Below are 27,116 nucleotides of genomic sequence, written 5' to 3' on the forward strand. Positions count from 1 at the left end.
TCACAGGTTGTCACGCACAGGTTCTGCAGATATTCTTCACCCAAGCCATCTTGCCTGTAGCCGAGTTTCAGGGACAATCACGTTTGGATGCCAAATTCGGTGGCTTTGCGGTGGGGGTCGCCCGTTTCTGTTGATCCCTAAAACTGGGTATAATGCCATGCATGCACAGGTCATACACATTGATGGAAGTATGCCATCCCTGGGGAAATAAAGCAGTCAATTTAAGCTGTGAAAACGAAAGGTTTTCTTCCGACAGAGAGGAAAATTATGAGGTGACGTGCCAACTTTGTGGATACTTCTGTGATCTATGGCCCTGCCTCCCACAAATGATGGTCTGCACTAGGGTGCGCAAGAGAATCTATGACACGTGCAACACCGGTATGATTGGGTAGGTTTCAGGACAGGTATTTGAAGTCGTAGGGTAGATTTCGATTTCAAAAATCTCAGATTAAATTTGGGATTTAACGTTATTGTTAAAATTAAGCGTATAAACACAATAAAATAAAAAATAAATGCTATAAAGAGAAATCGAGATATAAGATTATTTTGGTTCATTCTTAGACTGGAGCAGGACTTTCGTGCCATTCTATCGATGGAAAGTATGAACCACACCTTAACAATCATATCTACCCTACATTCACATTGTGTCTTATGTCTTGTACCCTATGTAGGACACCATGTAAAAGATACACAATACCTTGTATGATATTTGAGTGAATACACATATACCAACTACTTATGATTTTTTCTTTTTTTTTAAAAGAATTTTCACACTCAAATGTGTATAATAATAAGAGGAAATATATTTAGTTTTGTGTATTAGGGTCTGTGTTATTATATCTTAGGATTTTGTTACCGTTAGACATGAACATGTACCCTATATGAACGCATTGTGCCATGTGTCAATTTTTTTTTATTAGTCTTAGCATTTGGAGTTAGTTTTTTCTTATCAAATTAGTTCATTTTATCAAACTAAAGTGAAGAAAAGAAAAATGAGTCTGATAAAAAGAGTGTCAACGAAATGATGAATTAATTTGTTGATTAAAAAGTTAGATTCTTTACCAGATCAGTTCGTTTTATTTGCTTTATTGATTCATAAGAATGTCTCTCTATAAGATATATCTTTTTAATTTAATTTTGTTTGTATCCATTAGTCTTTCGTTGTACTTAGATAAAACTCTAGGAAAATCATTGTATTTTGTTATCACATCCAATACAAACTTATAATTTCAGTGTGAGATTTTGACTTGCAATCTAACAAGATTAAATACTATGAAAGGACATATGGTATTTGTTTGACCTTTGATGATATAAGATTTCAACAAATACATTCGGTGTTTTAGAAAAATAATGATATTGAAATAATTTTATTGCTTATAAAAGTATTATAAGATTTGATTTTCTTCGCACGCGGTCTATGAAATAAGATGAAAGGAGGGTTTCTATCTAACTTTATTTTATAACACATATGTTTTCTAATTTGGGGAATCTAAGAAATGACTTGGTTAATTGTATATTTTAAGTGAAACTATAAAGTATATGGTGCTATCATCATTATAGTGCTAAAGCTTAAAAATAGGTTGAATGAAAATTTGCTAATAAGAAAAGATTGTGCGCAGCGAAATGTGGGTATGCTGTCGGTACAAAACCTTGGAAACTTCTCTTCGAAATGTTTACATATAAATCGAGATTTATACATAGTGCTATAAATGTGAAAAAAAATTGAAAGATGACTAAGCAAAGCTATAATATCAAGTTCTTAGGATAACAATGACCGATGATGTTGTGATCGTTAAATCTTTTCGATCCGGTGGTAACCACCCGGGTTAACACTCTAGTTGATGGAATAGAATGGACAACCAAGAGCTCCCTATAGATAATAATTGTACTTAGGAAAGAAAGGTAGCTATAACTGGTGCTCGATGCCGTACCCACAGTGAGGTACTACAACCCTACGGCCAAATTCAACAAAACAAATATTATGTGAAGTACTGAACATTGCCATATATAGAACAATCAGATCGGGCAAAACTAGTACCTTTGCATCATCTACTACTTAAGCATCGAATTAGTTAAGATTCGTGTCGATGATCAAAACTAGTACCGTTGCATCTATCTATTACGATTGTTCTCTTCGAAGAAGGTTGAGAATTCTTCGAACATTTTTTACATCCATTCAAGCGGTTTACATATGCCAGAATGGTGGGATTAGACATGCGCGAAAGAGACAAGAGATGGCGCCAGTGTCGGCTCTCGCCCCTTATTTCGAGCTTCGAAAAATGTCCAACTACTGGAATGATGCCGATTCATCTATTAAAGCAAACGATTGCTTTTTGGGTCATCTTGCCTGGCAAACATTTTGCATCCTAACTTGTTATTATTGCAAGACGTAAAATACAAGACGAAACACACACTATAGCGTTACATCGGAGTCCATTTCGGAATCCACACTCACCGTGACATTGATATCTTTATTCTGACCACCAGCAGTCTTCTTGACACACGTTACGCGTTATAGAAAGCTTTCTCTTAAGCTATATCACATCATAATAAACTAGGGTTCCATCCACATGCATGAACGTCCATCCATCTTGCACACACAGTTTCACTGTCCTTATTGTTGTGGTTGTCTGTCTTTCAACGTCTTCTGGCTGCTGTTTCTCTCTGAGCGTTGAAGTAGACCGCTGCGACGGGAAGACCGAGCTCATTGTCTTCCACAAATTGTCGGGTGTTGAAGCGGTCTCTCGACGAAGGGCCTCTCACCATGTCCCTCTTCTTCTGCTTGAACAGGATGAAGACGAACCTGTGGATTCCTATGTTGGGCCTCGGCATCTCGTACTCCACCACCTCCTTTCCTGTGTTGTCCAATGGGTGATGATGCACACCACGCCGAAACGAAGTTAAAAAAGGGAAGGGATTGATCAATGATCTTTATTCCGCTGGTGGTAAGTGGAAAAGGCAGCTTTCATGACAGTGTGGTCAGTTGAGAGGTTGACAATGTGCACAGTAATCCAACAAATGCTAATTAGCATACATGTCCATTTCCTATAAAGCGGCTTATGCAGATTCCTTTGTTATATTGATATTATTGACCCCTAAATATTGACCAGGTAGCCGGTTGAGCATATTCGAATGTTGGGCATTTTATGTAGATCCATATCGGTTAGTTCGGATGGAAAGTTTGAACCTATTATGTTTTGAAAGAACATTGAACATTTGGTTAATGAGTGTGCTTTTATGCTTATGTATGCACGTGTGCGGGATTGTGAGTTGGTGCTTGTGTTGGGGAATGATAGAAGACAGGAAAATCGTAACCGCACCAAATCATAGGAACCCAATTTTCATGAATCGGCCGGATCCATGTTGGGCTCATCCGATCTAAGAGTGCATGGGAGATGGACTCGCATGCATTACATGTATAGGTAATACCTTCTCTAAGAGATGAGAGAGACTTACCAAATGTGGCATCTGTTGTACCCGGGATGTCCGTAACCATCCTGTAAGCAATACAATCGGATCAATAGTACATATTTAAACAACAAGTGCCGTGCCACTTTTCTTGAATGATACATAGGGATTTGCTTTTTCTGTATTCTCTGGTTACCGAGTCACAGCCAACATGTAAATGCTTTAAACTTGGGAGTGATCTACTTTCATGTCTTGTCGAAGTTTGCTTCTCATGAGCAAATTGATCCTCGGATGACCGTGGTTTCGTGTTGGAGGACCCGACTGGCTCGCATCATTAGATGTGGACTTTTATATCCTTTATGATTCAATATCAACCAAATTTATCTTACTATAGATTCCACCACCAATTAATACCCTAAAAACAGATGGGATTCACACTCAAAACTCATAAGAACATTGGGTTTTCACACATGTATCGTGAACTGTCGTCCAGTCCTAAAAAACCTAATGGAAGTCTAGTTAGAATGTAAACCAGGTCATGGAGTATCCTGCTGATTAACGTGAAAGACCAAACAAGACACGAGTCAAAATCTGGGTGGCCGTGCCCAAACATAGACAGTTTCCACTTTATGACATGGGAAATCAAAATTATACAGCGAGCCCTCGCACACACACACACCCACGCACAGGTGTCGAAACAAAAGATTAGAGAAACTTCTCCACATATTTTATTGTGGAGTGGTGATCTTTATATAAGCAATAGGAAGATTTCATCTTGATCTGAGCTTGGAGAGGGTAATTATTGGTGATTACCAGTGCAAGTGCTCCCTTAGATATGGATCACTAGGACCAGGAACATCTGGGTCTGTCATAACCTGCATACATGCATTAGAACTAGCACGTTATAGTTAATCAACTTTTAAGCCCAAAATGGAGGAAAAAAACAACCCCGAGAGGGGTAATAGTCAATCGTTACCAGTGTGAAGAAGGACCTCATGTCACCACCATGAACCTCAACCCTAGGCTTAGTGGTAACAGCGGAAGGGAAGAGCTCATGGCCATTGAACACATGCTTGTTGGAGTTGTAAGTGACTGTCATTTTGACACTCGTTGCAAAACAGTCGATCACATCCCCAATCACTCGACCAACCACGAGTGGATCAGACATTCTTGCCATGAGAAATCAATATAGGGCACAGCCAATAAAAGAACAGAGAGAGAGAGAGAGAGAAAGGGGCAAGGTGTTTGAGGATTGGATAATTAGCTGGTTATGTGGTGTCCTTTGGAGGCTTCTCATTGGGCATTGATGGTGAAGTACCCTTTTTATAGTGTTGAGATCAAGAATCAAACTGATGGTCTCTCTCTCTCTCTCTCTCTCTCTCTCTCTCTCTCTCTCTCTCTCTCTCTCTAACATGTGCGTAGCACATAATTCCAGAAAGTCCAGAAAGGGGAACTAAAGCAAAGGAAGCATAACAAACAAAAGAGGAAAAGCAAAGTACAGTTTCAGAAACAGGGTAAAAAAGGGAAGAATTCAATAAGAAACAGCTCCCATCTATGAAGGATGAAGGATAAGGATCATAAATTGAAAATTGTACTTGTACTAAACCTTTCAATCCTAAATTTATTATACTTGTATTAACTCAGTCATAAACCTTTTTAATTTAATTAATTTAGTTCTAAAACTTATTACACTTGTACCAATTCAGTCTTAAACCTTTTTAATAATTTACCAGATTAGTCCTTTTGGTCAATTTTGGTTGGAAGTCACTGACATGGCAATCTAGTTAATGCCGACCATCAAACGTGACATGATCGGCGTTGACGCAGACAATTTTTAGGATTAAATTGGTTAAATTGAAAATTGTCCACATCAACACCGATCATACCTCATAGGATGGCCAACGCTAACTAGACAATCGGAAGGACTAAATTAGCAAATCATAACAAAGTTTAGAACTAGATTGGCACAATTAAAAGGTTTAGAACTAAATTGGCACAAGTGTAATAGGTTTAGGATTGAATTAATTAAACTGAAAGGCTTATGACTGAATTGGCACAAATGCAATAGGTTTAGGACTTTTTTGGTAATTTCCCGTTGCTTGAATCTAACTTACATAGGTTGAGTTCATACCAAATGTAACATTATACGCTTTTGATATTGGTAATTCACTTGATTTGTGCAAGAATCTTTTGATGCAGTAAATTTTTGTTATTTTCTAAAGAAGTACTTAGATAGTCAGACAATTAGTTAGGTTTGCACTTAAATATCGCACCGTGATGTCTATCCAAATTGTACGGAGTGCTTTGCGATAATTTGTACGACCCATCATGTGGTATGTGAGTTCACCAAACCGAGTGATCTTTAAAATGTGATTGACTTGAGTTTACAAAATAAAAGTTCAACGACCTCCTTATCATGGTCATGTTATGCAGCAACCTTTGATCAGGCATGGTGCGGCTTTAGCTGAAGAATCATATCAATGCAAATAACTGTTTGGGCAGAAAGAGAATCACACATGTACCAACAGTACTAGCATGCAGCTCTCTTTTCTCAGCTCACTTGAATCGAAATGATATTATTTTACAGATCAAAGTGTCCTTTAACTGTGGAAGGAAACGTGAAAAAGGTTTAGGCTTTTTAAAGCATGGGGTGTCCACCAAAATCAGTCCTCCGAGTTCATCCTCAACTTTGCTTCTTTTCACAAGAATAAAAGATAGGAAGAAAGACAGTAAGTATTTTGGCAGATCCTGCATCATTCTCTAACGGGGAGAGACTCGAGGCCCTTTTGTATATCAGGTAAAAAAAGGAGATGTTCTCTTGTGATCGTTGCCATCAGGACATCTGTCCACAACACATCATTAAGTTGGCCTTTTGTGAGAGTGTGGAGGAGAACATGCTTTGAATATCAATTAAGTCCAAGAAACTCCAATTAAAAATTGCCATTGATCAGAGGCAAAGTTTGTGGTGTTAGGCACATTTTGCAGTAAAGTAGATTCTACTTAGGCATGCCTAAATTGGTGATGGGAGAAAGTGGATTGCCACATTCGGAAAAAGAATTGAGTTACTCTTTTTCAACATTATTCCCCTAGATAACACTGCTTAATGCTTCCCTAGATTCTGTGACTTCTTTTCCTTGTGTCCAGCCATTTATTCAGTTGTTTTAGCCCCATCAGATATCACAGGCCCCTATAAAAAAAAAGGGATACCTCTTCCTTTTCTGTTTTTTGTTTAATGACGAATTAAACATAATTTAAAGGATAAATCTCGGGTCGACGAAATATCCCAGCCACCCAATTGAATGGGCAACAAACCGGATTGATTAGGCAGAACGGGACGAAATGGAACCCGTGTCATGCACCCGATGTATGCACATTGGTCCGTACTTAATCGCTAAGCCAATCTTAGGGAGATAATGGATACTTTTTGTTTTGTGCATCCTTACATCATTCATTAAGCTAGATAGGAGTTTTTATATAGATAACTAACTGGAATTACATTCAGTGAATCGGTAAGACTAGCTCGTAGACTTGAGGGGCAAAAGTAAAGAAGTCCACATAGACTTTTAAGTAGACATGGCCACGGACCGGTTTCGGCCCGGTAAAACCCGAGCCCGGCCCGTTGACCGGGCACGCGGTTTGGAACCGGCCCGTGGCCTACGGGCCCGGTTCCGGTTCCGGTTCCAAATTATTATTATTATTTTTAAATAATAATGAAATTTTTTTTTTAAAAAAATTCATTATTTAATTTTTTTTTATAAAACAATTTGAACTCTAATTGCCAAGCATTGTAAGTGCATTGATCTTTAATTATAATGCTTGGCTTGGGTGTATTGAACTCTAATTACAAGGCTTGGCTTGGGTTTTATACACAATGATTCTAATGTCTCTTCGTTCCCATTCGATGTGGGACTCTCGACTCGCCTTGAACACCTTTAATGTGAGACTCTTGGCTTGTCTTCATGTAAATGCCAAGAGTCCCACATCGAATGGGAATGAAGAGACCATCAAAGGGGTTGTGTATAAAACCCAAGTCAAGCCATGAGCATATGAAGTTATATGCCTTTTGTGGCTACGATCCTTTGCTAGTTAAGAGCAAAGGGTTCCATTGGACCGCCTAGAACCGGATCAATGGTCTGGTTCCCGGTTCTATGATTTGCCGGTCCGGTTCCTAGTTCTAAAATTAAGGGACTGGTCTTACCGGTTCTGAGCCGGATCGAACCGGGAACCGATCACCCCTACAATTTTTATTTTGATTACAATTTATATTGAATAATTCATTATTTCATAATTTTATAATTCATTATTTTTTTTTATTTCATAATTTATTTTTAAAATTTTTAAATTACGAACCGGAACCGCTAGGGGCGGTTCCGGTTCACACATGGCCACGAACCGGAACCGGCCGGTTCCGAACCGTGGCCATGTCTACTTTTAAGTGCAATACAGTTTCTTTTGTACCTTGCCCTTGAGTCAATTTTCAGCACCTCTCCAAGACCCATCTCTCCTGATAAAAGGAGGGGAAGAAGGCAAAGATTTCAATTCATTTTTCGGGGACATGCACCTCCTGGAAAATCGAGATGGGTGATCGCCCGTTATCTATTAGACTACCCATTTTTGAAAGAGCGAAATGGCGGTTGTTTGGTCAAGTTGGACTCGCGATGTACTGTAATGATCAGACGACAATGACTAGATGATTGATCTCCCAGGTCGCAAGTGTGCATTGAAAGCTTGAATTGAATTCCATTTCGTGGCTAGATCAATGACAGTGTGCAGATGAACGAAGGGTAAGGATAAGTTGAGGCTTTGTTACTTTGGACCGCTTCAAATTTTCCAATTGGATTTCTCAAGCTCAACGGAGCAAAATCAGAACTGGCCTGATGGGCCTGAACGAGTCATTGACGAAGGCTTCGGGCCCTTATTCTAGTCGCTGGATTTGACTATTTCAGCCTCATCGGGCTCACGTTGCGATGTTGAAGAAGCGCGATGAACTGATGCATGACCGGTTCAGGGTGATTTGAAGGCCTCCTGTCATGATAATGGTTGGAGTGTAATGAGGAAGATAAAGTCGTCGAATTGTACATAACCTTCCTGTATTTTCTGGGAATTTTATTAAGTAATTTTGGAAAAAAGACACAAACAGTCATGAACTTTGGCTCAATTTACAATTTGATCCATGAACTTATAATCTGTTCAATGTCGTCCCTAAACTTTTAGTACATGTTCAATTTAGTCCATATATTATATGAAAATATGACATGTAGTTTATGGACTAAATTGAACATGTACTAAAAGTTTAGGGACGACATTGAATAAATTAAAATTTAAGGAACTGCATTGAACATTATAAAAAAGTTCATGGGCTATATTGAACAAATTAAAAGTTCAGGAATTAAATTGCACATTGACCAAAGTTCATGGACTATATTGAACAAATTAAAAGTTCAGGAATCAAATTACACATTGATCAAAGTTCAGGAACTATATTGTATCGTGATTTCAGTAATTTTTGGTAAAACATGGTATCTTCCATGTGGGGATGGGACTCGGACGATTAACTAGGACTCACCGGTCGATGTCCGTCGAATGGTTGAACTCAATTATTTTGGTCAGTGATTTGAAATGGGTTATAGTAGCAGAAGCAAAGTGCACGACATAGTCTTGCGATGGATCGAGCAATGAAGTTGACGCTCAACTACCGTTCATGGCGACAAAGCTCTCAAACATCGTTTGTCTCTTTCGGGACAGCTCGGCGGCTCACGTTCTCCTGTGGGTCTCTTTCGGTCTCGCTTCTCCAGTGTAGTGACTAGCTCTGCTACTAAAAATCCACCGGGCGAGATCCTGACGCTTCGGGTTTGCTCTGATTCGACGGCGCGGGACTCCGACCCAGAAAGAAGTCGGTTCGACTCGAGGTTTTCTCGTCTCTCTTTTCCGTGAATTTTGTTGCGTCGCTCGCTTTCCCTTCGTGGTTTCAGGGAATTTCTGTGCCCCAGTGGGTGTTGGTATAACTGGGAAAGTTCGCATTTTTTGCTGTGATGATGAACGAAACGCTTTTGAGCTTGGGGCGTGCGGTCGAGCTGCTACTTTTTCGTGAGGGGTCGTTCTCGGTTTGGATTGCAGAGTCCAGGGAATGCTTACTTAGAAGCAGAAGATTAGGAAAGAGACAAAAGGTTTTTTGAGTACTTGGTTAGCAGGGCAAGCTGCGAAGAGGATGGCTGCTTCTGGAATTTTAAAGAGTGAAACGTTTGAGTTTGAGTCCAATTTATGGCTAGTCGATTGTTGATTTAAGTGACTTGGATCGACATAAATGCATAAAGGAGAGGCTTCAATATGATTCGCATAAAGTTCTCCGACCATCTTTACCGCGCATCACAAGCTATTTTATGTTACCTTTACTATTTTAATTGGTTGCGATCACAGGATGAAATTTTCACAGGCATCGTTTCGCCACGGACTGTTCTGCTTTGCTTCTTGTGTTTGGCAATTTGAGTACAATTCATGCTTTAATTGGTCAATAAGCTATGACAGGCTATGGGGTTTGCTTAACGATCCTTGATGATCAGTGACTGAGCTTGAATGAATGTCTAACTTGCCGTGACTATATATATTAAATAAATGGAAGAGGAAAGGAGAAAGAAGTGATTATAGAACTATCAGAGGATTTATCATATTAACTAGGACTGAAACATCATCTTGATCGTGGGGGAGAATGCTGGTTGCTGTTATACTCTAGGTTGTTGATATATGCATATCTGTACGTGGCTTCTAGGGCATGTTAATATTGTCTCTTTCTAAGCTGGAAGATTACTCAATGGCCACTCCTTTCGTTTCCAGCGATGTTGGGACCTATTGCGGTGGCAGTGGTGGTAGGTGTTCTCAGATGGGCATACCGGGCATTGAAGCCTCCACCTCCAAAGATATGTGGCTCGAGAAATGGTCCTCCAGTCACGTCCCCCAGAGTCAAACTCAGTGACGGGAGGTATTTAGCTTACAGGGAGATCGGCACTCCGAAGGAAGAGGCTAAGTATAAAGTTATTATAATCCATGGGTTCGACAGCTCCAAGGATCTCAATTTGCCAATTCCTCAAGTAATGAACGTCTCTGCTTTAATTTACTGATGTAGATCGTATGGTTTGACTGACCGCTAATTGTCACCTATTTCTCATGTGGTGAGCGTGGTATCGAATTACTGCATTGTCTCGAGTGTGTTTATTTCCTGATACGTACTTTATGGGAGAAAATTCATTGTTGAATAAAAAAAATTTAGCCATACTGGCAAAGTTAAAGGTGGCAAATTCGGCATAAGAATGTTATTGCACTATCACATAACAGCTTTGGATACGAGGATGTTGAATTGAGGTCCTTTTGGGTGAAGAAAACCAAAAACTGTTGGTGGCATTTTGCACTGAGCAAAAATATGATCCGTTTTTGCATCATGGATTTTCATTTCGCCCTCTGCAGTAATGCCTTTTGATTTCGCAATCTGATGCGAGTAGTCCTTTCCTAATGGTGATTGATTGCCGGCATTTCTGCGTCTTAATCAGATGTGGTAAAAGTCTTGTGGATATGGTACATTGATCATTATATTTTCTTTTACAGGAACTTATAGAGGAGCTAAAAATATACTTTCTTCTCTACGACAGAGCAGGTTATGGGGATAGTGATCCAAATCCTTCTCGCTCCGTGAAAAACGAGGCATCAGATATTCAAGAACTAGCTGACCAGTTACAGATTGGGTCCAGATTTTATGTGATTGGGATCTCAATCGGCGCCTACCCTGCTTGGGGTTGCCTCAGATATATACCCCACAGGCATTGTTCTAGCCATTAGCTTTTCAAGTTTGATTGCCCGCTTAAGTAGATGTTTTGAACTTTTCATGTTTATTGACCCATCCTCACGTGTAGGTTATCAGGAGCTTCCCTAGTTGTCCCTTTTGTGCACTACTGGTGGCATTCATTTCCTTCTGGGCTATTAAGGGAGGCCTTTGGAAAATTGCTAGTGCCCGATCAATGGACATTTCGAGTCGCTCATCGTGCCCCTTGGTTACTTTACTGGTGGATGACCCAAAAATGGTTTACCTCGCTAAGCATAATGGCTGGAAACATGAGGATTTTCAGCCCGGGAGATTTGGAAATTATCAAGAGTTGTGGGGACAAAATTAACCTTTGTCAGGTAACTTGTATTTTCTTATGCTTTTATAAGAGTAGTATGCATTTTGTTATGTCGATGCAAACCGAAGTATTTCCTTGCCGAGAGATGTTTCACTTTAAAAGCTTGTGCTGCAAATGCGAAGCTATTTCCTGCTCAGATGCACTAAAGGCTGGGGATCTGCGTTGGCTTAACATATTGATGAAAAACCATTTTTTCAGAACATGTAGACACAGATGCTACTGGAGATGACTTCCCTCATTGAGATTTTTCTGATTGAGATCTGCATACATGTGTTGACCATCTCCTGGTTTTACTTGATTTGTTTGATGGATAGTGTTTGAAAACAAATCGATCAGCCATTTCTTTTCTGTGACTTAGTTGGGAAAGCGCGATCATTTTTGGGTCATCAAAGTCGGCATGAAAAATTTAGAAACATTTTGTGTAACTGCAATGTTTTGGAATTCAGGAAAAGGTACGGCAGCAAGGTGTTCATGAATCTCTACACCGGGATTTAATAGCAGGTTATGCAAGCTGGGAATTTGATCCCCTGGAACTGGAAAACCCTTTTCCCAACAATCAGGGCTGGGTTCACATTTGGCAAGGGTTGGAAGACCGCATAATTCCTTGTGAGATTAACCAGTACATTGCGGGGAAACTTCCATGGATTCGTTACCACGAGGTGCCCAACGGCGGACACTTGTGCATCTTCGAGAGCGATCTTTGCGTTGCTGTGATAAGGGCGCTTTTACTGGAATAAGCTTGCTTGTGCGGTGGAACCTACCCACCTCGCCTCCGACTTCCGTGTAACCAGTGAGGCTTCCGGAGAGCGTTGGCTTGTGTATGGGCCAGTGCACCCGGCGTAGGTGAGGGAACTAGCTTCTGTAATAATTTTCTGTCGACGAGTGTGTCACTGTCGCCTCCAACTTTATGATTGATGATTGGTCTTTTCCTCATTCTATGTTCTGCTTTATTACTTGTTCCATCTTTCCTTCCTTATTCTGTCACTTGTTCTCTATGCTTGCCGTTTCAGATGCAGCATTCCACTGGACAGAATCAATAAATATGCATTTGTTGAACATGTTCAAACATGTCCCTTTTTCTTTGAACTCGACGTGGGTCTTGGTAAATCTTGATAACATGCGTCTCCTTCAGAATGTGAGCATTAGAACTTCCAAATGGGAAAACTGGTTTTTCGAAGACCATTCGGTCACAGATCTAAATAACAAACAGTTCTGACATGGTACTATGATTTGGGCGTTGTAGCACTTCCCCGTTGAGGTCCACTGATCAATTGACAGTGAGTGGGACTAGGTCTCAGCCTCGTTTCCATAATGCCGCCACCGCGGCCAATGAAACCTGAGACGATCCGCCGTCGCTCAAGGCCTCCAGCACGCCGTCTCTCGCGGCCAAGACCTGCTCTCTGACCACTTTTCCTTCTCCCGATCCCATCATCAACTCGGTGACCTGCTTGGCTAACTCGTCCGCATTCACGAACCGGTCCTTGTCTGACATGCTCAGAGGGAGAGCCAGAGCGGCCTCCCCCACGAGAAACGCCCTGTTCACCTTCTGCTCCGCGTAGAGAGGCCAGGCCACCATCGGCACCCCAGCACGCACCGCTTCGATGATCGAGTTCCAGCCGCAGTGAGTGACGAACCCGCCCACCGAGCTGTGATTCAGCACCTGGATCTGCGGTGCCCATGACTTCACCACCATCCCCCTCTCTCTTGTCCTCTCCAAAAACCCCTCCAGCAAGAACTTCTCTAAGCTCGCATCGTCGTCGTCATTTGACCCCGATGTTGATTTTGCCGAAAAATCCTGCGGCGGAGGCCGCACGACCCACAAGAATCTCACCCCGCTTCTCTCCAATCCTGGACAATAGCGTTTTATATGTCAACAACATTCTCGTAACAAAAAAGGGTAGTCAATCACTGAAGTGACTAAAGCTTACCTGAGGCCATCTCCTTCAGCTGCACGGCGGAGAACCTTCCCTGGCTGCCGAAACACAAGAACACGACGCTTCGGCTCGGTTGCGAGTCGAGCCAACTCAAGCACTCGTGCTTTCTTTCTCTCTCTTCACCACCATTCTCGTCGCTGTCGACCTTTGACTCAACCAAAGGCCCGACGGCAAAAATAGGCGGTGTCAGCCCGTCCGGCACGCACAATCCTTCTTTGATGGAACTGATGATCCGAGTCTCAAGGGACTCGCACGTGTTAACGATGATGCCAGACGACGAGATCATGTTCCTGCAAGCATCCAAGAAGTAGCCGTAGATTGCCCAGCCTCGGTCAAGCATGCCGCTCGGCATGTCCAAGGCCTTGATTGGAGGCAACCCGGGAATGTTCACGGTCTTGTCTCCAAGGTCCTTGAAGCTCTTGGTGGTCCTCCCATGGAGAGTCGGAAAGTGGAGGAAGAGGGCCAGGGCAACGGCACCAGAGGTTGAGAAGTAGTAGGTCGGGATGCCGAGGGCGGCTGCCACAGGGAAGGCAGCATCTGAGAAGCCGTCAATGATGAGGGCCCGGAGGTCCGCAGCGGCGGCGACGCCGGCGAGGGCGAGGCGGAGGTTGGGGGTGTCGCAGCGGGCCAAATCGAAGGGCGTTTGGTCGCGCTCGGCGGCGGCGGCGGCGGCGGATGGAAGGTGGATAACGGTGACGGAAGGGTAGTCGGCGACAGGGGCGGCGGTCGAGCCGGAGGAGAGGATGATAACGACGGAGAAGCGAGGTTGGTGGTTGAGAATGAGTCGTCCGAGCTCGAACATGGCGACTATGTGACCCCTCAATGGCGACGGATAGAGGACTATGGTCTCCCTCATCTTTTCCTATGGTGGTGTTGCCTGGAACGTCGAAAACATAGTTTATATTGGGAAACAGTATGATCGGCAGGGTTCAATTATTTCATCCTTTACGGCTTTTTCTTTTTAATTTCATACTTTTATAAATAATTTATCAAAAGTGCAGAAGAAATTAATTTCGTAAGACGACAAGCCTTAGGTAACGCGGAAGTATCTTGCAATCTTAAATGACAAGCATGGCGCACACTTTTTCTACAAAATATAAGAAAAGGACAACAAAAATATATATATACACACACACCACTTAGTATTAAGCGAAACTAATGTATGTCTGAAAATTAAATGATATTTCACGCTGCCCATATTTTCTGTAAAGTCATTTCGAATATTTTCTTATATATATATATATATCTCAAGTACATTACTTATGATGCTCGTGTATATGCAAAAAATAAGAAGATAATCTAAACAAAAAAATATTTGTTAAGTAAGGAGATACAAATAAAGTGAAGAACTAATCAAAAGAGTTGAAGGAAGAAAATATAATAAATTATTATCGAAAATCTCTAACATTATTATCGAAATTAAATGAGGTTTAAAAGTGGTTTAGAGCTCCAATACCGTTCCATTTACTTTGGTTTTCATATTATGATCTATGGAAAAGTTAACTTTCGCCGACAAAAGTTCAATCATTAACAAGCACCCATCCCTACTGTGAATCATCGACTCCTACTACTTCTGCGGTGCTCAATTGTTTATTGCATAAATCGGGAAATTCGAGCTCCCTAAAAGGGCAAAAAGACCAAAAAAAAAAAAAAATCATTACTTGCACGTTAGAACTTATGCGAAACCAGGGCAGAAAAGGACGGGTCATTGCGAAACACCAAGGCGAGTGACTAGAACATGATCATCGTTAGCTTGTTTTAATCAGGGGTTATCGATTTTAACGTGAATAGGTTACAAATTTGGAACTTGGAATTGTCTTGCTAGAACCGGTTCCCACCTACCCTGTCTGTCTTTGAATCGACCATGGAACCTACCGTTTGTCCGGTTCGGTTTCAAGATTTACCCGGGAACTGGTTTCTTCTTTTTTTTTACTTAGCTTTTTTTTTTTATAAAAAAACAAGACAAATAATAGTTGTGGTAAAAAAAAATATGAGCAACAAAATGGCTCAAGGCAAAAAATCGATGCAGAACAAACAGAAATATAAAGCAATAAGGAAATTGAGCTCATTTAAGAAAACTAAATCATCTTCTTCCAATTTCATAAAACAAGGTTCTAACCAGTTCCCGGATGGGTGGGTGAGTTCTGCACCCGGAACCTGGAACCTACCCCGCACAATTTGAAATCAATAAGCGAGCCTGTTTTTACTGGAATCGGGAGCCAGATATGTTTCCATGGGTGGTCGATCCGGTTCCAAAGTAAATCCGGACCGATCGCTTAGCCCTAATTTTAACAATTCATATTATTTATATCGCCGGGGTGAGGTAGCAGCAATGCTTCCAACTCCCTTTGATTCGGTGATTTCGAGAACTAATCGAGCGAGATTCACATATTTAAGAAAAAGCCGCTTGTAGTTTGGCGCATTTAGCAAACCTTAGTATGTTCGACATTATTAACTTGTTCGTACTGGCCGCGTTCCAAGAACGAGGACCACACCTTGCTTGGTCCAGCCATGCAAAACTTCATTCGCCTTCGACAAGAACGTCATTGCTGACGTCATCCCCAGCAGATAATTGCTGAAGTCCATAATTTAGTCTTTTTATACTTATCAATACTTTTTAAAATAATAATTTAGGGGAAGGAGACCTCGCAAAGGCCACCCCTACCGTAGTTGCCCACGTCGTCGGAATTGGCAAATTTATAAAGTCGATAGTTCAAATCAAAAGGTAACTTAATCGGACCAAAATTGATAAGTTATTCTAATTGAGGTTGATAATTTCTAAAGACGGTCAATTAACTTAAAGCATTGCTAGGAATACAAATAAAAATTTGTAAACGATAAGAAAAGTTAAAAGAGAAAACCAAATAAATGTCAATAAGAAGCTCGATTGAGAGTTACCAGCAAAACATTTAGAGATAACTTAATCAGAAAAAAATGGTGAGTGGCATTGATTTAGGTTGGTTGATAATTTTATATAAGATTTAGTAAATTCAAAGAGTTAACAAAAAATTGATAATTTCATAAATATATATTGATAGTTCATCGATAGGCTTTTTACACTTCTCAGTACTTTCTAAAATTTACTGGTACGGAAAAAAAAACTCGTGTCTACCGCCACGAAACAAAGTAATTCAGTATCAACCAAATAATAGTAGCAAGCTCACCATCTTCTCCCAACATAATGTACATACAAAAAGGAAATAAATCAAATTACATCTTCTTACTTCAACTTATTAGTGATTCCAAATAAATACTCAAAACTCAAAAGAATACCACAATTAATAGTAGCTATTGCATTGAAATTGCATTTGCCAGTTCCTTATTGCAATTGTCTCATTTTCTCATTGAAATGGTCTCAAAATTTGGCAAGATTATATCATATAGTTCCATCTTCAAGTATAATGAGACAAATCAGGACCCAGAAAAAAGAAATGCAAGTTATCTGTCTGCTATATATTACACAGACATATACATATACAAGTCAATGCCTGACATTACATGCATACCCTTCAATCCCCACATGAAAGCTCACCTTAATTAACATTCATATTCTTATTACTTGATCATGGATCTTGCTGTATGCATGCATGCAAATCGCAACAACATCATACAAAACTCACTATCAGATGATATGTACTGTGCATATATATCTTCACAATAACATGTTCCCGTTGTTGGGAAAACATCCTAATATATTTTGAAGTTGACAAAACTATCCAAGAGATTTTATAAGTTTGACAAATACTTTTGAAGTATTCTAAGTCCAGGAAGTAGTATTCTGGAAGTCCAGACTTTACAAGAATCAGAAGGAGAAGCTCACGTTCTGCACAGCAAAAGACAAAGTTCAGACTTTGTACATGGCAGTTGAAGAACTTCAATTTATATTGAATCAAAAGATTCAGAGTTTAACCACCCGCCTGGGTGACGCTGCTGGAGCGCGCACTCTTCCTCTCGCAAAAGATTGAGTGTTCGAATTCCGAGCGCCGCAGGGTGACTTAACCGGTGGCACGTGTGTGGTGGCTAGCACGTGTCGTCCCCAAGGTTTACTCCCCGGTTGTCGGCCGTGCAGGGGTTCCCTGGGTTACCAAAAAAAAAAAAAGATTCAGAGTTTCAGGAACAAACCATTCTGACTCAAGTTCTGAAATGCGAGATACGAATCAAACTTTATTCAGACGTTATCTCAAACTCAGAACAACGGCTAGTAATTTGGCTTGGATTTTACCGATGGAAAGTATTGATTGATTCGATCTTAAAAGGTTAGTTTGTAAGGAATAATTACATCGCTAAATATCTTTAATTGATTGACAATCAACCCCACAACAAGTTTATTTCTAATTGGAGAAGCTCTGCTTATGGAAACCAAATTTCTGGTTGCATGTGCGACCAGATTCAGTGGGATTCAGACTTTATCACTCAACGGCTACTCAATCCTTTTTTATACAAATCTGTCCAAAGTGAAGATTGGAAGATGATCCTCTAAACTGTCCAACGACTAGTTTGGAAGTGGAGGAGTATAAAAGGAGACAAATTGTCGCGGAGTAGAAGTAGAGAGATAATATCCAGAATCATCTATTACAAAGTCTGAGCATACTTCGACCAGTGTGACTTGTCCTTCTTGAGATAAAATCTGTGATATTGAGAGATCTGTTGTAAGAGTGATTGAGTGAGATAGAGTGACCTATCTTTCAAAGAAAAATTATCACTCAGAATTTGTAATATCTTGATTGATCATCTAGTGGAATTTAGCCAGTAGGCTGTCAGCGTGGGAGAGTGAATGTAGGCTTGATTTAAGCCGAACCACTATATGTCTTGTGTGCAGATCTTCTCGTCCCTTGAAAACTCATTTTTTTTATTACATTGCACACTTACACAATTGCTATCAAAGAATGTTTAAAATATGAACGTTGTTGAGACTTTGTTCTTGATCTTTTACTTTCACTTTAAATTGGTCAAGAATTATTTTAAATCACCTATTCACCCCCCCTTTAGGTGATCCTTGCTAGCCACCTCACCTGTCCATGCCACTACAACTTTGAACTCGTCTACTTTGAACTTGGTGTTTCCTTCACCAAGCAGTGCTCGCTGCCCTCCTCATTGACTTGAACTTCTCAGCTGCCTTCTCTGCCCTTGTTGGCAATTACGTACCATTTCATCATCATCTGTCACCGATACAACATTAGCTCTCTCAAAAAGTTCACATAAAACTTGCTGTGGTTGTGTCTGAAACGCTCGCTCTCATCTAGTGAAGTAAATGAATGCAATGGCAGTTGAGATAGAATGAGGCAAAAGATCGAGTTGAGCTTCTTGTTCTCTTTCTTTAAGCTGAATGAGCTCTACTTCTAACTAAACCGGGTATGCCTGCACGAAATGCATTGATTTATCAAAGACACATGCTTCTCAATTTCGCCCTATATAGTTTTGATGTGGGGGATTTTGCAAAAAAAGAAAAAGGTCACCTGTTTCCTGGCTCGAGATCTTAGCGGCCGATTCGCGGTTTTTAATCATCTGTCGCTGCCTTCGCTCTATTAGAGTAATTAAATATTAAATCACACATTTATCTAATCGCTTAAGTTTTTAGAATAGTTAGAAGTGATCCCATAAAATCCTTCATGGTATCAGAGCAGGAGGTCCTGAGTTCGAATCTTTCGGGCCCCTATTTACCTCCCCAATTAAATATTTCCATACTTAGTAATGGCAAAAAGACCAGACTAAACGCGAAGGGAAGTGTTAGAATAATTAAATATTAAATCATGCTTTCATCTAATAGCTTAAGCTTTTAGAACAATTAGCAGTGGTCCCATAAAATCTTTCACGCTAAACCACGATTTCTGGCGGACCATCGATTATAGGTGAGGGGACTAGCTTCTCTAATAATTATGACGAGTGTGTCAATGTCGTCTCCGACTTTAAGATGCTTGAGATCTCTAGGTGCTTGCTATGAATATGCTTGATGATTGGTCTCTTCCTCATTCCATGTTCTGCTTTCTTACTAGTTCCATCTTTTCTTCCTTGGTTCTGTCACTAGTTCTCTATGCTTGCTGTTTCAGACGAAGCAATTCACTGTACAGAATCAATCGATATGCATCTGTTGAGCATGGGTCTCGGTATATCTTGAAAACAAGCTGTCTCCTTCAGAATGTGAGCATTAGAACTTTCAAATGGAAAAACTGGTTTTTCGAAAGACCATTCAGTTACAAATCTAACTAGCAAACTAAGACACCCCGCTCCATGCTTTTGTTCATTTTGCACTTCCCTGTTGAGGTCCACTAATCAATTGACAGTGAGGGAACTTGGGTCTCAGCCTCGTTTCCATAGTGCTGCCACCGCGCCCAATGAAACCTGAGAGGACCCGCCGTCGCTCAAGGCCTCCAGCACGCCGTCTCTCGCGTCCAATACCCGCTCTCTGACCACTTTTCCTTGTCCAGAGCCCATCATCAATTCGGTGACCCGCTTGGCTAACTCGTCCGCACTCACGAACCCGTCCTCATCCGACATGCTCAGAGGGAGCGCCAGGGCGGCCTCCTCCACGAGAAACGCCATGTTCACCTTCTGCTCTGCATAGAGAGGCTAGGCCACCATCGGCAACCAAGCATGCAACGCTTCGATGGTCGAGTTCCAGCCGCAGTGAGTGACGAACCCACCGACAGAGCCGTGATTCAGCACCTGTATCTGCGGTGCCCGTGACTTCACCACCGTCCCCCTTGTTGAAAATTAAACTTGATTCATGAATCTAGGTGCATTATTCTAAGATTGGTATTATCCGTGTACTTTCTTCCTAGGTGCATTGATGTAGTTCATGTATGTGTCATGCATTTAATTAGTCCATTTAGATTTTCAAGATTCATGTACTACAAAGTTCTAGGAGTTTTATGAGGTCTTATTAAATGCATACAATGTACGAAGGGTCTCTATGTACCTATAAAAGGGCTTGAGATTGAATCATTTTATAGAGCCAAGCCACAAAAATATCAAAGAGTATTCTAAGTATTCTCTTGTGTTCCTTTCTCTCAACTTCCCATTTTCAACAAAGTGGTATCAGAGCTACGGTTGAAAATGAATAGCTCTTTTCCTTATGCTATTCCCAAGCTTTCGAAACAAAATTATGGGCAATGGTGCATTCGCATGAAGGCATTGCTTGGCTCACAAGACGTGTGGGAAGTTGTTCAAAAAGGCTATGATGAACCGGAGGATGAAGCGGCTTTGAATCAAAATCAAAAGAACGCGTTGAACAAGCTTCGTAAAGGTGATCAACATGCCCTCTCTATTATTCACATGGGCTTGGATGAAGCCATGTTCGAGAAAGTTGCTTCCGCATCAAAGGCCAAAGAAGCCTGGGATATTTTAGAAAATAATTTCAAAGGAATTGACAAGGTGAAGAGGGTACGTCTTCAATCTCTACGTGGTGAGTTCGAATCTCTACATATGACGGGGTCCGAATCCGTTTCTGATTTCTTCACTAGAGTATCCTCCGTAACCAATCAAATGAGGCAATATGGCGAAAATATTGACGATGTTCGTGTTATTGAAAAGATTCTTAGATCGCTTGACTCAAAGCTCGATCTTGTTGGTGTTGCCATTGAGGAATCCAATGACTTGGAGACTATGACCCTTGATCAGCTCATGGGGTCATTGCAAGCATATGAAGAAAGATTAAAGAAGAAGGGAGAGACGGCGACCCAAGTACTCCAAACTAAGGTCTCTTTGAGAGATCAAATGAAAAAGCAAGAATGGTCTCATGGGAGAGGTCAAAATCGTGGCCGTGATCGTGGTCATGGTCATGGCCGTGGAGGAAACTTTGGTCGTGGTCGTGGTCGTGGAAGGAGCGGAGATCAACATTCCATCAATGAAAGGTCAAGCTTTCAAACAAGAGGACGTGGAAATTATGGCTACAATAGAGGTGAAAGGAGAAGGTATGATAAAGCTAATATTCAATGTTATTCCTGTCACAAATTTGGGCACTATGCTAATGAATGTAGGAGTGCCACTACAAACAATGAAGTGAAGGTCAATTATATTGAACTTAAAGAAGAAGAAGACGAAACACTGTTGTTATTGGCAACAAATGAAGAAAGAGAGAAAGGAGCATGGTATCTTGATACCGGTGCCGCAAATCACATGAGTGGCAACATAGAGTCATTCTCAACTCTTAATGAGGCGGTGAATGGCAACATCATCTTTGGAGATAATACTAAAGCCCCAATCAAAGGAAAAGGTGATGTCTTAATCCGTGCTAAAAATGGAAGTCATCTTTTGATATCTCAAGTTTATTATGTTCCTACTTTGAAGTCTAATATTCTAAGTTTGGGACAATTACTTGAGATGGGATATGATATTCACTTGAAAGATCGTTGCCTTCTTTTGAGAGATGATTCTCATAAGTTGATAGCAAAGGTGCCTATGGAGAAAAATAGAATGTTTTTGCTCAATGTTCAAGTTGATCATCCAAGGTGCTTGAAGAGTTGTGTTGAAGATACTTCTTGGCTTTGGCACTTGAGATTTGGCCATTTGAATTTTGGTAGCTTGAAGACTTTGGCGAATGAAGATATGGTGCATGGGTTGCCCAAAATCAATCATCCCAACCAACTGTGTGAAGGATGTCTTTTTGGCAAACAAGCTAGAAAAAGTTTTCCTAGGGAGGCCACTTCAAGGGCATCGAAGCCACTCCAACTTGTTCACGCCGATGTGTGCGGACCCATCAAACCATCCTCACATGGTAAAGCCAATTATTTCGTACTCTTTATTGATGATTATTCTCGCAAAACATGGGTCTATTTTTTGAAAGCTAAAAATGAAGTTTTTGGAGCATTCCAAAAATTCAAGACCCTTGTTGAGAAAGAAAGTGGCTATTATATTAAAGCATTAAGGACCGATCGAGGTGGAGAATTCACTTCCGGGGAATTTGAAACTTTTTGTGACACCAATGGGATTCGTCATTTCTTGACTGTTCCAAGGTCTCCACAGCAAAATGGTGTCGTAGAGCGGAAGAACAGAACCATTCTCAACATGGTTCGAAGCATGCTTAGAAGCAAAAAGATGCCAAAGGAATTTTGGGCCGAAGCCGTTGCATGTGCGGTATATTTGTCCAACCTATCTTCTTCAAGAAGTGTTCGTGGCATGACACCTCAAGAAGCATGGAGTGGTAAGAAACCTAGTGTTTCTCACTTACGTGTTTTTGGAAGTATTGCTTATATTCATATTCCAGATGAGAAGAGATCTAAGCTTGATGAAAAAAGTGAGAAGTTTGTCTTCATCGGCTATGATCCTAAATCTAAAGGCTACAAGTTCTACAATCCTTCCAATGGGAAGATCGTGATTAGTAGAGATGCAGAGTTTGATGAAAATGCCTCATGGGTTTGGAATGTTGCTGAAAATGATGAATATGTCATTTGTCCTTTACAAGAGGGAGAATCAAGCCAAAGAATACATCAAGATGTTATTACTCCACCTCCATCTCCTACTTCTCAAGGTTCCCATGATAGCTCCTCTGAAGAGCCGGTGCGCAAAAGGAATCTTATCAACATATATGAAGAAACGGAAGTTATTGATACTCCAAGTTTATTTTGTTTCTTTGCTGACATTGAACCATTAAACTTTGAAGAAGCGGTGCAGGATGCAAAATGGAGAGATGCAATGGAGCAAGAGATTCAAGCAATTCAGAAGAATGGCACATGGGAAGTAGCAACCCTTCCTAAAGGACAAAAGGCAATTGGCGTAAAATGGGTGTATAAAGTGAAGAAAAATGCCGATGGAAAAGTGGAAAGAAACAAAGCAAGACTCGTTGCGAAAGGCTACAGTCAGAAGCATGGCATTGACTATGATGAGGTATTTGCTCCTGTAGCTCGTTTGGAAACTATTCGTTTGATTATTTCCTTGGCAGCTCAAAATAAATGGAAAATTTATCAAATGGATGTTAAGTCCGCTTTCTTGAATGGCTATCTTGAGGAAGAAGTGTATGTTCAGCAACCTTTGGGCTATGTTGTCAAAGGACATGAAGATAAGGTCTTGAAGTTGAAGAAGGCTTTGTATGGATTAAAGCAAGCACCAAGGGCTTGGTATAGTCGCATTGACAAATATTTTCAAGATCATGGATTCATCAAGTGTCCACATGAGTATGCTCTATATGTCAAAGAAGATCAAGCTGGAGGTTTTATGCTCGTATGTTTGTATGTCGACGATTTGATCTTCACCGGCAACAATGTAAAAATGTTTGAAGAATTTAAGAAGGTGATGGCTCAAGAGTTCGAGATGACCGATATTGGGCTTATGTCGTACTATCTTGGAATTGAGGTGAAGCACGTTGATGGTGGTATCTACATTTCTCAAGAAGCTTATGCAAAGAAAATTCTTGAGAAATTCAAAATGGAGAAATGTAAGCCGGTGAGCACTCCCATCGAATGTGGAGCAAAGATGTCAAGGTTTGATGAAAGTAAGAAGGTGGATGCGTCTCTTTATAGAAGCCTTATTGGAAGTTTGAGGTATTTAACTTGCACAAGACCCGATATCCTCTATAGTGTTGGTCTTGTTAGTCGATACATGGAAGCACCTACCGAGAATCACATGAAGATGGCCAAGAGGGTACTTCGATACATAAAAGGTACTCTTGATTATGGTTTAATTTATTCTCCTGCTAGAAACTTCAAGCTTCATGGATATTGTGATAGTGATTGGGGTGGTGATGTTGATGATCGAAAAAGCACCACCGGTTTCTTATTTTTCTTGGGTGATACTGCATTTACTTGGAGTTCAAAAAAGCAGCAAATTGTGACTCTTTCAACTTGTGAAGCCGAGTATGTATCTGCTGCATCATGTGTATGTCATGCAATATGGTTAAGAAAGTTGTTGAAGATGCTTCACATGCCAGAAGAGGTTGCTACCACAATTTATGTTGACAACAAGTCTGCTATTGCTTTGGGAAAGAATCCCATTTTTCATGATCGAACCAAGCACATAGACACAAAATTTCACTTCATAAGAGAGTGCATTGAGAAGAAAGAAGTGAAGCTTGCATATGTGAAGACCAATGATCAAATTGCCGACATCTTCACTAAGGCATTGAAGTTTGAAGATTTTGCAAGATTGCGTGCTTCGATTGGAGTCACTAGATATAATCAAGTTTAAGGGGGAATGTTGAAAATTAAACTTGATTCATGAATCTAGGTGCATTATTCTAAGATTGGTATTATCCGTGTACTTTCTTCCTAGGTGCATTGATGTAGTTCATGTATGTGTCATGCATTTAATTAGTCCATTTAGATTTTCAAGATTCATGTACTACAAAGTTCTAGGAGTTTTATGAGGTCTTATTAAATGCATACAATGTACGAAGGGTCTCTATGTACCTATAAAAGGGCTTGAGATTGAATCATTTTATAGAGCCAAGCCACAAAAATATCAAAGAGTATTCTAAGTATTCTCTTGTGTTCCTTTCTCTCAACTTCCCATTTTCAACACCCCTCTCTCTTGTCCTCTCCAAAAACCCCTCCGGCAAGAACTTCTCTAAGCTCGTCTCGTCGTCTTCATTTGACCCCGACGTTGATTTTGCTGACTCATCCTGCGGCGGAGGCCGCACGACCCACAAGAATCTCACCCCGCTTCTCTCCAAACCTGGACAGATGCGTTTTATATGTCAAACCACATTCTCGTAACGAAAAAGTGTGGTCAATCGCTGATTTTTCTTTTCATAAACAAGACAATCGAATTTGAATTAAGTAGCAGCACGCGATGTAATTTTTGCACGACATACTTCTTATTACTAAAGCTTTACCTGAGGCCATCTCCTTCAGCTGCACGGCGGAGAACCTTCCCTGGCTGCCGAAACACAAGAACGCGACGCTTTGGCTCGGTTGCGAGTCGAGCCAACTCAAGCACTCGTGCTTTCTTTCTCTCTCTTCACCACCATTCTCGTCGCCGTCAACCTTTGACTCAACCAAAGGCCTGATGGCAAAAATAGGCGGTGTCAGCCCGTCCAGCACGCACGATCCTTCTTTAATGGTACTGGTGATCCGAGTCTCAAGTGACTCGCACGTATTAACAATGATGCCGGACGACGAGATCATGTTCCTGCAAGCATCCAAGAAGTAGCCGTAGATTGCCCAGCCTCGGTCAAGCATGCCACTCGGCATGTCCAAGGCCTTGATTGGAGGCAACCCGGGATTGTTCACGGTCTCGTCTCCAAGGTCCTTGAAGCTCTTGGTGGTCCTCCCATGGAGGGTCGGAAAGTGGAGGAAGAGGGCGAGGGCAACGGCACCCGAGGTGGAGAAGTAGTAGGTCGGGATGCCGAGGGCGGCCGCCACAGGGAAGGCGGCGTTTGAGAAGCCATCAATGATAAGGGCCCGGAAGTCTGCGGCAGCAGCGATGCCGGCAAGGGCAAGGCGGAAGTTGGGGGCGTCGCGGCGGGCAAAATCGAAGGGCATTTGGTCGCGCTCGGCGGCGGGGACGGAAGGTGGAGGACGGTGATGGAAGAGGAGTAGGCAACAGGGGCGGCAGTCGAAGCGGAGGAGAGGATGATAATGATGGAGAAGCGAGGGTGGTGCATGTGAATGAGTCGTCCAAGCTCGAACATGGAGACTATGGGACCCTTCAAGGGCAACGGATAGAGGACTATGGTCTCCCTCATCTTTTCCTTTCCTATGGTGTTACCTTGAACGTCGAAACATAGTTTATATAGGCAAACAAGATGGCCGACAGGATTCAATTACTTCATCCTTTGCGGCTTCTTTAGAAACTAATTTCATACGGCGACAACTCTTAGGAATCCTGCTCCGATTGTTTCGAATTAATATATATGTGTAAATTGACTCGACATAACTCGACAATATCGAAAAATATTTGTTGGGCCATGATTATAACATCGAGGAAGTTTCTTGCTGTATTAAATTGCTGGGTTGCTGACCCAGCATCACTTGGTTAAAAAAAAGCCGCTTGTAGTTTGGCGCATTTAGCAAACCTTAGTATATTCGACATTATTAACTTGTTCGTACTGGTCGCAGTCCAAGAAGGAGGACCCCACCTTGCTTGGTCTAACCATACAAAACTTCCTTCGGCTTGCGTTAGGAACGTCATCGCTGAAGTCATCCATCACGGCAAAGAAATAATTTAGGGGAAGGACCATTGGAGTTGGTAAATGTAATACGTAGTTAAAGAAAAGTGAATAAAAGATGATAATAATAAAAAGAAAAATTAATAAAGTTGATAATCCAAATTGGAAGGTAATTTAATCGGAGGAAAGTTGGTAAATTAATCATTCTGATTAAGGTTGATAATTTCTAAGAAGGGTCAATAAACTTCAAGCACTGCTAAGAATACAAATAAAAATTTGCAAATGATAAGAAAAGTTAAAAGAGAAAACCAAATAAACGTCAATAAAAAGCTCGATTGAGAGTTACTAGCTAAATGTTTAGATATGATTGAATCGGAAAAAAATGTTGAATGACACTAATTTAAATTGGTTGGTAATTTCATATAAGGTTTATTAAATTTGAAGTGTTAATAAAAAATTAATAATTTGCAAATTATAAAAAAGTGAATTTGTATCGACCGCCGCGAAACAAAATAATTCAGTAACAGCCAAATAATAATAGCAAGCTCGCCATCTTCTCCCAACATA

At 40.9% G+C, this 27,116-nt stretch overlaps 3 protein-coding genes and 1 pseudogene across 6 annotated transcripts; 1 reads left to right on the forward strand and 3 right to left on the reverse strand.

Moving 5' to 3' along the window:
- Window positions 1-2,290: 2,290 nt before the first annotated feature.
- On the reverse strand, window positions 2,291-4,690 carry LOC115679216 (CEN-like protein 2). Its single transcript, XM_030602815.2, has 4 exons — window positions 4,385-4,690; window positions 4,222-4,283; window positions 3,457-3,497; window positions 2,291-2,855 (listed from the first exon to the last, which is right to left on the reverse strand). The coding sequence occupies exons 1-4, from the start codon at window positions 4,583-4,585 to the stop codon at window positions 2,638-2,640; spliced, it is 522 nt and encodes a 173-aa protein (XP_030458675.1). The 5' UTR covers window positions 4,586-4,690; the 3' UTR covers window positions 2,291-2,637.
- A 4,352-nt stretch (window positions 4,691-9,042) lies between these two features.
- On the forward strand, window positions 9,043-12,509 carry LOC115679086 (uncharacterized). Of its 4 annotated transcripts, none has more exons than XM_056309424.1 (6): window positions 9,043-9,317; window positions 9,399-9,744; window positions 10,240-10,493; window positions 11,005-11,216; window positions 11,310-11,577; window positions 12,023-12,509. In XM_056309424.1, the coding sequence occupies exons 3-6, from the start codon at window positions 10,242-10,244 to the stop codon at window positions 12,311-12,313; spliced, it is 1,023 nt and encodes a 340-aa protein (XP_056165399.1). In that variant the 5' UTR covers window positions 9,043-9,317; window positions 9,399-9,744; window positions 10,240-10,241; the 3' UTR covers window positions 12,314-12,509. The 4 variants fall into 4 exon arrangements, with proteins under 4 accessions (XP_056165399.1, XP_056165400.1, XP_056165401.1 ...); XM_056309425.1 differs by having other exon boundaries at window positions 9,526-9,744; XM_056309426.1 differs by having other exon boundaries at window positions 9,600-9,744.
- A 173-nt stretch (window positions 12,510-12,682) lies between these two features.
- Window positions 12,683-14,393, reverse strand: LOC115679084 (anthocyanidin 5,3-O-glucosyltransferase-like). The gene is made up of 2 exons (XM_030602635.2): window positions 13,505-14,393; window positions 12,683-13,424 (listed from the first exon to the last, which is right to left on the reverse strand). Exons 1-2 carry the CDS (start codon window positions 14,364-14,366, stop codon window positions 12,871-12,873), a joined length of 1,416 nt encoding a protein of 471 aa, XP_030458495.1. The 5' UTR covers window positions 14,367-14,393; the 3' UTR covers window positions 12,683-12,870.
- A 5,343-nt stretch (window positions 14,394-19,736) lies between these two features.
- On the reverse strand, window positions 19,737-26,126 carry LOC115679274 (UDP-glycosyltransferase 88B1-like; annotated as a pseudogene).
- Window positions 26,127-27,116: the final 990 nt, after the last annotated feature.

Source organism: Syzygium oleosum, unplaced genomic scaffold (genome assembly GCF_021117445.2).
Source record: "Syzygium oleosum isolate NSW1041296 unplaced genomic scaffold, Sole_v2.1 Sole_v2.03, whole genome shotgun sequence".
NCBI lineage: Eukaryota > Viridiplantae > Streptophyta > Magnoliopsida > Myrtales > Myrtaceae > Syzygium > Syzygium oleosum.